The sequence below is a fragment of the Oncorhynchus mykiss genome, chromosome 12, assembly GCF_057628025.1.
Source record: "Oncorhynchus mykiss isolate SJ-2025 chromosome 12, ASM5762802v1, whole genome shotgun sequence".
Taxonomy (NCBI): Eukaryota; Metazoa; Chordata; class Actinopteri; order Salmoniformes; family Salmonidae; genus Oncorhynchus; species Oncorhynchus mykiss.
Window position 1 is genome coordinate 25745947 of NC_143033.1, and position 12849 is coordinate 25758795.

The 12849-nt window shown below is 44.2% G+C and overlaps 1 protein-coding gene across 1 annotated transcript in view; it reads right to left on the reverse strand.

The window, feature by feature from the left end:
* Nucleotides 1–12849, reverse strand: part of LOC110537246 (unconventional myosin-XVIIIa) — a 108995-nt gene that overhangs the window by 17313 nt on the left and 78833 nt on the right. Inside the window, exons 31-38 of the mRNA XM_090192061.1 lie at nt 12528–12632; nt 9502–9648; nt 9154–9267; nt 7477–7593; nt 3112–3195; nt 1566–1703; nt 998–1183; nt 769–908 (exon numbers count right to left, since the gene is read on the reverse strand). Of these exons, the coding sequence (XP_090048187.1) occupies nt 769–908; nt 998–1183; nt 1566–1703; nt 3112–3195; nt 7477–7593; nt 9154–9267; nt 9502–9648; nt 12528–12632 (1031 nt within the window). The remainder of the gene's footprint in view (nt 1–768; nt 909–997; nt 1184–1565; nt 1704–3111; nt 3196–7476; nt 7594–9153; nt 9268–9501; nt 9649–12527; nt 12633–12849) is intronic.

A 12849-nucleotide genomic window follows, 5' to 3' on the forward strand; every position in this document is an offset into this window, starting at 1 on the left:
TCCTTCTGCTCAAAATGTCTTCATAAATAGCAGGAGTGAAATGTCTCCATAGTACAGCACCGTTCTCTTATCTGTGACAGAGATTTTAAAACCTGGAAATCAAACAATACTGAGAAAAAGAAAGGATGCATTGTCCATTCTCATATTTTGTTCTTTCGTTTCTGATACTTTGTCACCGTGCCTTGTAAACTGGGCAATGACTGAGAGGAAAATAAAAAAAATAAAAAAAGTGAGTAACAGAAAATGAGAAACACAGCCAACAGATTGTGAAAAAGAACCACCCGGGGATGTAGTGTGCCTCAGGGTAGATAGAGCTACATTGTGTGCTAAAGAATGACAATAAGCCTCAAAACAACTGCTGCGAAAAAAATGTGATGAACCTCATCCATACTGCACGGTTTTGGGCAGTGGTTCAGAATACCAACTCACTCATTCTCGCTCTGACCCCATTGTTTGAAAAGGGAAGAAGGAGTCTAAACTCCCACTCAGAGGCCATGTATCACTGTCATGTTTACTTCAGTGGGGCTCAGAGGTAGTGTAACCCTGAATGTGCCCATAAAGAGAGCTAAACAAGAGGAAAAAAATTAGCACAGGGGAGCAGATTAGAGGAGAAAGAGGAGGAAAGAGGAAAGAGGAAAGAGAAAAGAAAGGAGGAGAAGAATGTGGGGTAAAGAGAAACTACAAAATCTGGTCAAAATAATGAACAGGTGTTTCTGACAATTTTATGACAAAGAGAAACTGTACTTCCGGGGAGAGGGAGGGACCTACTTGTTTATGAGATCTTCTCCGTCACTGTCGACCATCTCGTCTTCAATAGCGGCCTGCAGGTCTCCGATCCTCTTGAATGCCAGCTTGAGGTCCAACTGCAGGCTCTGATTGGCTGCCTCTAACCTCTCTATATCCATTTCCTATTGGGTCAGGATGACATAGAACTAGTGACCGTCACCCCAAAACGCTTGCTCCACCCCACAAATGAGGATTGTGCGCTCTTCCTTACCAGCTCGTACTTCTTGCGGCTGGCCTCAGCCTCCTTCTTGGACAGCTCAGCCATCTCCTCTTTGATGTCCCTCATCTGTCTCTGCACACGTTTGTTCTGCTCCTTCTCCCTGTTCTCTCCATTCCCGCGGTGGTCTCTCTCCTCCGTCATCTTCTCCAGGTTCTCCTTAAGACGGCCTGTCAAGCTCTGGGAACGAGGAGACGGAACCGGGTCAGAACTTTCTAGAACCTCATTGAACACACAGCTGAGACATCCAGCATAGGTGCCGGAGCACATTTCACTTTGAAGTTTGTGGTTAATGTACTTGGAGAAGGGTCAAATTGAGGCCACTGATCATTTCAATTGAGCTCAGGTGTGCAGAAATCACAGCTGGCCAGAGAAAGATAGTATGGCTGTTGTAAAATGTATTTCCCCTCACAGCACTTGTTCAATGACCCAAATGTGGCTTCACAGCTTGCGCTCTACCTCCCACATACAAGCCCCTTTCGCTCTCACACACACACACAACACTCTCCCTCCCTCCTTGTCCCACCACCTTGCCATCTCGCTCCCTCTCCCCTCATCTCACCTCCAGGCGTTTGATCTGGGTCCTCTCGTACTCCAACTTGGTCTCCAGCTCGCGGATCTTGGCCTTCTGCCTGCTGACCAGAGACTTCTCCACCATGGACTGCTCCTGGAACTCCAGCTGGCTCTGCAGGGACTGCAACTGGAGGGGGCCACACACACACACAGAGGGGTGCTATTGACACGGCACTGAACACATCCACTCTGCCCTACACAACCAACCTCTCTCTTCTCTAATCAATACTAGGCCTCCATACTTTTACAACAGATGCTTGATTATTGCACAAATAAGAACATTTCACCTCTTACCTTCAACTGCATTGTGAATATCACCCCCCCCCCCCCCAGCTGAATTTTTGGGAATCTAGCCAGCATTATTGTTGCCCTTTATGCTAGGCATATCTAATGTTAATAGCCAATAAGCCGAGGATAACATAACCCCAGTAGCCTGTAATGGCCAGAAAGAGAGGTGGAGAACCAGGCCTGAATAATGATCACAGATCCCACCACGGAGGGGAAGAAGATCAATGCTTTGTAAACTTGTTCCCTCTTAAGACGAGATACACTAAAGGAGAGGAGATACTTTTATTTAGTGTATCCAAAATGTACCACGGCTACTAATGAGGAGCTTTGCATCTGATAGTAGGATTTGGAGCTGGCCTTTCATGTGATTAAAGAACACAATGTTCTTATCATAGTGGATCTGTTAATCACTACAGGGCTACAGGATTTAGATGGCTATCTATTGCAGCCTTTGGTGGCAGCTCTTAAAACCCCCTTACAGCCAGCAGTATTAGCTGTAAGATCAGGCACTAAGCACACAGACAGAGCTCTGAGCCTCTCCAGGTAAAGGTCAGGGTAATAGTGTAGGTGTAGGACATCATGTATGACTGTGCCGAGGGCATGTTGTCCTCTGAGCGGCTGATGAATGTGCAGGACTCCAGTCACCCGAGCCACAGTCTGTAGACCCTGTTAACATCTGGCAAATGGTATCGGCGCATCGGGTCTCGGACCAACAGGCTCCAAGACAGCTGCTACCACCAGGCCATTAGACTGGTGAACAGCTAACCCTAGCTGTCTACCTGCACAGTAGAGACTATTTGCATTGACTAGCCACACATCAAAACCTTACACACAAGCATACACACACTCAGTCAACGCTGCTGTTCCATTTATATACTAGAAAATTCATTCCACTGCTGACCAAGTCATTCACTTTATTTGCAAATACAGTCATTATCGACGTCACACATTGATCATTTATACTGAATATCCTATTGTGTACATATAACCTTTATTATTTATCTTGCTACTTTCTCCTACTTATTTGAGATTTTCATTATGGACATACTTCTGCACGGTTGAGGGAGCCTGGAAGTAAGCATTTCTATGCACTGTTTATACCTGCTGTGAATTGCGTACGTGACAAACAATATTTGATTTGTAGAAAGGTGTGACAGGGATGGGTGGAGGGGGATAGGTGGGGGACTTTCAGTGGGATCGGGGTTCCCCTGGCGGGCAGCCATGGAAGTTTGTGTTGTAATGTGTACCTTGTCCTGGATCTCCTGCTTCTCCTTCATGGCTTCCTCTAGCTGGACCTGGATGTCACTGATCTGGGCCAGGTCTCTGGCAGACTGACACATCACAAAACACACAAGAGACAGTTACAGTAGTTTCTTATGTGGAATGGTAACATTGAACGCAGGTATTTCTTCTTAGGTGGGTTAATAACCAATAGTAAAGTATTCAAAATAATATATATTGTAACAATCTTATTCTAATTAATAGAATCTCCCGTGGAACAGATTGAATGTCTCAATGCTATTTAGTGGCATTTATCTCTAACGTCTCAAAACAGTTCCGCCTACACATAGGAAAATACATTAGCAGCTTTTTAAAGTGCACAGATCCTGGCACCCACGCCGTGTCACACTAAAGGCATAGAGAGAAAGTAAATGAGAAATTACTATAAACTACTGCTGAATATGGAGGTATTGTCACATCAGCTGTCGCTTGTGATTCCTATGAGACGTGACTCATGGCCCACTCATAAATGTAGGTCGGTGGCTTAGTCATCCTGTGCAGTGTTCATGAGAAAGATGTGAGAGGGATGTACAGTACATTCGGAAAGTATTCAGACCCCTTGACTTTTTCCACATTTTGTTACGCTACAGCCTTATTCTAAACTGTATTAAATAGTTGTCCCCCCCCCCTCCTTTACACACAATACACCATAATGACAAAGCAAAAACAGCTATTCGATCAGGTTCACGTTCGGGCTTTGGCTGGGCCACTCAAGGACATTCAGAGACTTGTCCCGAAGCCACTCCTGCATTGTCTTGGCTGAGTGCTTAGAGCTGTTGTCCTGTTGGAAGGTGAACTGTTGCCCCAGTCTGAGGTCCTGACAACTCTGGAGCGTCAATGATCGCTCTGTATTTTACTCCGTTCATCTTTCCCTCGATCCTGACTACTCTCCCAGTCCCAGTCGCTGAAAAACATCCCAACAGCATGATGCTGCCACCACCATGCTTCACCGTAGGGATGGTGCCATGTTTCCACCAGACATGACGCTTGGCATTCAGGCCAAAGTGTATAATATTGCTTTCATCAGACCAGAGAATCTTGTTTCTCATGATCTGAGAGTCCATTAGGTGCCTTCTGGCAAACTCCAAGCGGGCTGTCATGTGCCTTTTACTGAGGAGTGGCTTCTGTCTGGCCACTCTGCCATAAAGGCCTGATTGGTGGAGGACTGCAGAGGCAGTTGTCCTTCTGCAAGGTTCTCCCATCTGCCATGCACTGTGTCATGACTCTCCTGGTCGAGGATCCAAGGCCTCAGATCTGCGTGGCAAATGGCTGACAGCCAACCTTTTCGTTTGTGACTCAGACACCAACACCAACCGCTGGTGGAGGGGTCCCAAGACACAAAGGGGGGAATACTAGCCCAGATCCATGAAGCCGCACCGCTTCTTGACACAATGCCCACTTAACCCGGAAGCCAGCCGCACCAATGTGTCAGAGGAAACGCCGTACACCTGGCGACCGTGTCAGCGTGCACTGCACCCGGCCCGCCACAGGAGTCGCTAGTGCGCGACGGGACAAGGACATCCCTGCTGGCCAAACCCCCTAACCCGGACGATGCTGGGCCAAATTGTGCGCCGCCCCATGGGTCTCCCAATCGCGGCCGGCTGCGGCAGAGCCTGGACTCGAATCCAGAATCTCTAGTGGCACAGCTAGCACTGTGATGCAGTGCCTTAGATCACTTCGCCACTCGGGAGGCCCTTGGAACAATATTTCTACAATAGGAATGTTAGGAATGGTCCGTGGGGACCTAAAGAATAATCATGTCATATTGTTTATTTTGTGATTTTATTAAAAACTGTATGAACCAAATTAGGAAGGAAACACATTCTACTGTAGCTTTCAAGCTTCCATCCAATATGATGTTATAACAATATGAAGAACGATGAACCTATTTTTGTTAAGATAGGAATGTGATTTAGATTTTCTAATGAGATAATGTGCAATGGACATGAAAAATCATTAACTAAGACACGCCCCTAATGAGGTCAGAAAAGCGTGTCAGTGTGATGGAACTGCCCTTCCTACTAGAGTGCTTAAAAGGACTCGCTAAGGATGAACATACTCAGACCAGCAGACGGACAGCGTCAGCTGAACGTTACGAATGGTTGAAACTACCAAATCAGTACATTGCCTGGTTGCTACTGGCATGTAAAGTGGTCGGGAGCTGAACCCTGAATAATAAACCAAAGACTAGACCAGCAGACGTGAAGCCGTGGCTACACATTGAAATGGTTGGAATCTCAAAACGAGGTGAAGAAGATAAAGACTAGGCCAGAACATTTGACAGTCTGCAGCTGTGCATTTTATTTTTATATATTTTTATTTAACTAGAAAAGGCAGTTAAGAACAAATTCTTATTTACAATGATGGCCTACACTGGCCAAACTTGGACAACGCTGAGCCAATTGTGTGACGCCCTATGGGACTCCCAATCACGGCCGGTTGTGATACAGACTGGATTCGTACCAGGGTGTCTGTAGTGACGCCTCTAGCACTGAGATGCAGTGCCTTAGACCGCTGTGCTCCTTCAGGACCCCTAAATGTAAAGGGATTTAGAACTTGACTATCTACCCGAGAAAGGAAGGAGAAGATCCCATCTCAGACAATCATTGGTGAAGCTGAAGAAACATCAACGCCAAGCCAGAACTAAGGACATTGTGACCTCTGGTGGACAACCAGAGCCTTACACCCATCAAGACAATTCCCATAGAAGGATCGATTGGTTTCAGAGAGACGACAAAGACATCTTCATGTAAATACATGACATTCCTTAACCAAACGGGTGGTAGTTTGTGTGCAAGGTATATGGTTACTGTGAGCGTAGTCCCCAAATGTATGATAAATGTCCCCTTATATCGCTCTTTATCTACCCCTCCCTCTGTGTAACAAGCCGTCTTGTCAGTCCACTTGGGACCTTTGTCTCATGTAAGTGGCATGTGTATTCTGTGTTATTATTTACTTAGTTAGTAAATAAATAATTATATCAATTTGTGTAGAACTGAATAATCAGAAAAGGCTGGGGTTCTTGCGGAGTCAAGAAGTCTGCGACGTTCAGAATGATACTGATATGAGGTAATGATTAATAAGTGACTGTTATCGATAACATATTTATGTATCTTTAGAGTTTAATTCGGGAGATGGTAACTTGTTAAACAACTTCTTCCGTGGTGCACAATATTCCTAGTGAGTTAATTGTTACATGATTAATTTAATTGAGTAACAATTAAACAGTTAGTTGATAAGATAAATAACCGTCATCACATTAATGAAAGTCACGTCACGACAACTGTCAACTGTGGGACCTTATATAGACAGGTGTGTGCCTTTCCAAATCATATCCAATCAATTGACTTTCCACAGGTGGACTCCAATCAAGTTGTAGAAACATCTCAAGTATGACCAATGGAAACACCTGAGCTCATTTGAGTCGCATAGCAAAGGGTCTCAACACTGATGTAAATAAGATATGTTTTTTATTTTTAATACATTTTAGAATAAGCCTGTAACGTTAAAACAATTTAGAAAAAGGGAAGGGGTCTGAATACTTTCCGAATGCACTGTATGTACCATAGTTAGAGGACAGGTCTATAGAACCGAGGAAGTGTAGCTGAGAGGGATGTATGTACCATAGTTAGAGGACAGGTCTATAGAACTGAGGAAGTGTAGCTGAGAGGGATGTATGTACCATAGTTAGAGGACAGGTCTATAGAACTGAGGAAGTGTAGCTGAGAGGGATGTATGTACCATAGTTAGAGGACAGGTCTATAGAACTGAGGAAGTGTAGCTGAGAGGGATGTATGTACCATAGTTAGAGGACAGGTCTATAGAACTGAGGAAGTGTAGCTGAGAGGGATGTATGTACCATAGTTAGAGGACAGGTCTATAGAACTGAGGAAGTGTAGCTGAGAGGGATGTATGTACCATAGTTAGAGGACAGGTCTATAGAACTGAGGAAGTGTAGCTGAGAGGGATGTATATACCATAGTTAGAGGACAGGTCTATAGAACCGAGGCTGTGTAGCTGAGAGGGATGTATATACCATAGTTAGAGGACAGGTCTATAGAACTGAGGAAGTGTAGCTGAGAGGGATGTATGTACCATAGTTAGAGGACAGGTCTATAGAACTGAGGCTGTGTAGCTGAGAGGGATGTATATACCATAGTTAGAGGACAGGTCTATAGAACCGAGGCTGTGTAGCTGAGAGGGATGTATATACCATAGTTACAGGGTAGGTCTATATAACTGAGGCTGTGTAGCTGAGAGGGATGTATGTACCACAGTTACAGGGCAGGTCTATAGAACTGAGGCTGTGTGGGTGTTGGGAGCAGGGTTACCTGGGAGACGGCAGCCTTGTGTTTCTTCATCAGCTCGTTCATGTCCTCCTGGTCCTCCTCCATACGAGACTGCAGGTCATTCTTCTCCCTCTGCAGACGTGACACCTGCTCCTCAAGCTGAGCGAGAGAGAGACAGGCAAAATTTACCAAACCGCAAGCTGTTTTTCAACCAGAGCCAGTGACAGTAATCAATGACCATCAGCTGGTCAGCCCTAGACCCAAGCAGTATTGAATGGTCATCAGCTGGCCAGTCCTAGACCCAAGCAGTGTGGAATGGCCATCTAATGGATATCAACCTGTATGATCTTTGTATCTGTACAGGGTGAACTCTGAATTACTCCATTATGCAAAGAATTTGTATTGTCTTCTCAGGAATTCTGTCTTATTTACACTGGTCTCATCCCTCACACAAGTATTTAAATGCTGTGACACCCTGTGGAGATCAGGCCTGCGAGTGTTTAGGATACTGTAAACTTGGTATCGTTTGATTGGTCAATGGTGGTTGATTTTGGGTTGAAAGGTTACACCTTCAGATGTTATAAATTGAATTAAATGCCTTTGTTCTCTCTCTTATCCTGTATCCAGTCAGTCCATGGAGGAAGGTTGTGTGATCAACTGTCATTTCTTAGGCTTCTAGGCCTCTGGCTTTGTAGGCATTTCTTTGTTCATGTTTTGTCTTCTAAGTTAACCTCAGGATATATATGCCTAAAAGTATAGTTTGTAGTGCTTGTTAATGCTTTGTAACGCTATGCCTTGTATGTGACTCCATTCACTGTACAATGCTAATTAAATATCTGTCTTTGATAGACAATTCTAAGACCAATTCTTGCTAGTCAACCTCAACTCATTGCCTAAACCTTGCTTGTATATTTTAAATTATCTTTATGGCATCAGATAAACATTTGAATAGGCTAATATATAATATACTGTATATCGTACACATGATAAATATTACTGCCCACTACACACCCAGCCTCTCAGTATGCCTTCCCAAACTAGACACATTTAGAAGACCTTTCATAGCCATAAACACACCAATCAGCAGCTCAGACTACACAGCCGTCATGACTCTCTGCCCTCCCCAGAGGACTGTAATTTCCTCTAAATCACAGAGAGCACTCTCCTGGGGAGACGATTATGGAACGCATTAAAGACTAAAAAATATAAACAAAGTTAATTCATTCATTAGCACATAACCGAGAAATGCAACATTTCCAGAAAAAAAGACTTAGCATTTCAATGTTCCATGATGGCGGGGAGATGTGAACATATTCACGGCAGTGTTTTTACACAATATTAAAATAGTCTGCTGTGTGTAAAAGAGGGAGTAAAAAATGCAACAGGGTCTCCTGCTGTTTCTAACAACACTGTGGTTTGGTTTTGTTGTGTCGTAAAAAACGTGGTAAAATGCTGTAATTACACATGGTAATTTGGTATTGTAGTGTTGCAGAGATTACATATTTGAACCGCCACTGTCTCTACACAATAAATACTTGGCTGAGACACACAGACAAATAGATTTTGAGTGGTATTTTCCTTTAAAATGAAATGGAAATACAGCACACTGATGTGGTCTTACTCCATACCCTGTGTGCAGTTCACAGTAGGCATTAGGCAGCTATAATAGTTGGGAGTCCTCTCAAAGAGAGCGTGGCAATAGAAGGATCTCTCACTCACCGACATCTTGACTTTGACCACTTCCTCCATCTGGATGTGCAGGTCCTCGATCTCTATCTCCATGCCCTTACGAGACTTCACCGCCACCGCACACGTGAACTCTGACTCCTCCAGCTGTGAAGGGAGATATAGCAGGAGGAGGAAGAGAGGATTACAAGGTCAGGGTGAAAAGCTAAATCAAGATCTTCAGAAATCGGAAAACTCAACACCGTGTCCTTGATCAGGAGAGCAAGCGCAATACATTGACAAGATTATTTGTAGTAGTAAAGCTGTCAGAATGTCACTAAAGTACAGCATTGACATGATGATAATAAGATGGGCCATGTAGTGTAATGCTGGGTGGTGTACCTGGTTTTTGAGCTGGGCGGTCTCTCTCTTACTGAGGGCATTGTTCTTCAGGTGGTCCAGCATGATCTGGGCGTCAGCCAGCAGCACCTTGGTGCGTTTCAGGTCCTTCCTCAGCCTCTTCTCGGTCTCCACGTCCCTGCAGTCCACCTAGAGTAGAACACCTAAACAGTAACTACTGTGCAGCTCACAATGTTCACCATGAGCTCCCACCTCACAGCAAACTATCAGAGCCCAATACAAGATCCACTATTCCCAGACTACATCAAGATTAAAGTAGAGGGCACACATTCACACACGCTAAAAAACACACTGCACACGCACACCAGACCTGGGTTCAAATACTATTTAGGGCATTTCAATTTATTTCAAAGAAATGTGGAAATATATATTTTTTTTAAATAGACAACTGTATTTTCAAATACAAATATTTTAATATTCCCATGCATTTGAACCCAGGTCTCTTTGGTATTTTAAATCATCTTTTTATAGGAAATTATTTGAAAATACTTTCAATAGAAGTAGCTGATTCAGGCCACATTATTTGAAAACTCAAATACACAGAAAACAAGTATTTAAATAAATAATCGAATTGAAATGCATTTCAAATCAAATGTTATTGTCACATGCTTCGTAAACAACCGGTGTAGACTAACAGTGAAATGCTTACTTACAGGTCCATTTCCAACAATGCAGAATTAAAGTTAAGATACAAATACATATAAATTGAAAGTGACAAAGAATTAATCCACCGTGAATAACTAATAAAAATGACATGTCTATATACAGGGAGTACCAGTATCGAGACGATGTCCAGGGGTACGAGGTAATAACATGTTATACAGGGAGTACCAGTATCGAGACGATGTCCAGGGGTACGAGGTAATTGAGATAGCTATGTACTGTACAAATAGGTAGGTGTGAAGTGACTAGGCAACAGGATAGAGACAGTAGCAACAGCATATGTGAAAGTGTGTGTGTGTGTGTGTGTGTGTGTGTGTGTGTGTGTGTGTGTGTGTGTGTGTGTGTGTGTGTGTGTGTACAGTCCAGTGTGTGCATAGAATCAGTGCAAGAGAGTTAGTGCCACAAAGGGTCAACGCAGGTAGTCTGGGTAACCATTTGACTAGCTAAATATCCATCTTGTTTAGAAGTCTTATGGCTTGGGGGTAGAAGCTGTTCAAGGTCCTGTTGATTCCAGACTTGGTGCATTGCTACCGCTTGCCATGCAGTAGCAGAGAGCACAGTCTGGGCCTTCCTCTGACACCGCCTGGTATAGAGGTCCTGGATGGCAGGAAGCTTGGCCCTCTTCACGACTGTCGGGGTGTATTTGGACCATGATAGTTTGTTGGTGATGTGGACACCAAGCTTTCAACCTGCTCGACTACAGCTCCGTCGATGGGAATGGGGTGGGCTCTGTCTGCCTTTTGTGGCAGGGTAGGCATTTTGTTGATCCTTGATGTTCAGTTGTAGAATCAACAAAACCCTTTAATTATTACTAGTAACACATTTCTTGTTTCAGAAAAACAAAACATGCTCATCTGTTTATTTTGTATGTTTTGAGTGTAATTATGGTGAAAAAATATTTTTGGTTGGTAAAACTAATTTTGGACCAAAAAGGTCACAGTCGTCCGGAACAGCATCTCACGTATAGTTCAGTGTTGCTTGCCTCGAAGCAAGCATAGAAGCCATTTAGCTGGTCTGGTAGACTCGTGTCACTGGGCACTCATGGCTGGGTTTCCCTTTGTAATCCGCGATAGTTTGCAAGCCCTGTCACATCCTACGAGCATCAGATCCGGTGTAGTAGGTTTTGATCTTAGTCCTGTATTGACGCTTTTCTACGTCGGAGTACGTAGTGCGATTTCTTATAAGCATCCAGGTTAGTGTCCCGCTCCTTGAAAGCGACAGCTCTATCTTTTAGCTCAGTGCAGATGTTGCCTGTAATCCATGGCTTCTGGTTGGGATATGTACGTACGGTCACTGTGGGGACGAAGTCGTCGACGCTCTTGTTAATGAAGCCTGTGACTGATGTAGTAAACTCCTCAATACTATCGGATGAATCCCGGAACATATTCCAGTCTGTGCTAGCAAAACAGTCTTGTAGCTTAGTATGCGCTTCATCGGATGACTTCCAAATTGAGCGAATCACTGGTACTTCCTGTTTAAGCAGGAATCATGAGGACAGAGTTATAGTCAGATTTGCCAAATGGAGGGTGAGGGAGAGCTTGGTATGCATTTCTGTGTGTGGAGTAAAGGTGATCTAGAGTTTTTTTCCCCCTGTAGTTGCACAGGTGACAAGCTGGTAGAAATGAGGTAAAATGGATGTCAGTTTCCCTGTTTGTGGTGGTAAGTAGACAGCGAATAAAAATATAGATGAAAACTCTTGGTAAATAGTATGGTCTACAGCTTATCATGAATTATTCTCAGGCAAGCAGAACCTGGAGACTTCCTTAATATTAGAGATGGCGCACCAACTGTGGTTAACAAAGAGACACCCGCCCCGAAGTTTACAAGACTGCTGTTCTGTCCTGCGGATGCATAGAAAACTAGCTAGATTTATATTAATTGTGTCCTTGTTCAGCCATGACTCTGTGAAGCATAGATATTACAGTTATTCAGGTACCGTTGATAGGATACTCTCGAACGGATCTCGTCCAGTTTGTTTTCCAGTGATTGTACATTCACCAATAGAACAGAGAGTAGAGGCAGTTTATTTACTCGCCTCCGTAGTTTTGTCAGGTTGCCCCCAAGTCAGCCACTATATCACCGTATTTTCCATCTTCCGAGTATCGGGGATTAGGACCTGGTCCCAGTGAGCAGTATATCCAGCGCGGCCGAGACATTGAAATAAAATTCTTCATCCAAAATCGAGGTTAGGTGATTGCTGTTCTGATGTCCAGAAGCTCTTTTCGGTCATAGGAAACAATGGGGGGAAACATTATATCCATCCCATGTGACAACATTTGAACCCATGTGTGACGCGTGCACACACACACACACACACACACACACACACACAGTGGTCAGTGTACCTGGTCCTGGGCAGACAGCAGCTTGGCCTCCAGCTCTCTCCTCTCACGCAGGACTTTCTGCTTGTCATCATACTCCTCCTCCAGCTGGACCTCCATCTGCTTCAGCTGTAGGATGGACAGACCGACAAGATAAAACAGGAGGAAGGTCAGTAGACTCCAGACAGGAACTACACATTCATTGGGACAGGCTGACAGATGACCATCACTGCGGTGTCACCCACCAACACCTACCACACCACATTTTTTCCTCATAGGTCTAAAGTCAGAGGGCCAGATCAATGTCATACTCCATGTGGCACTATATGTTGGACTGTCAATGTGA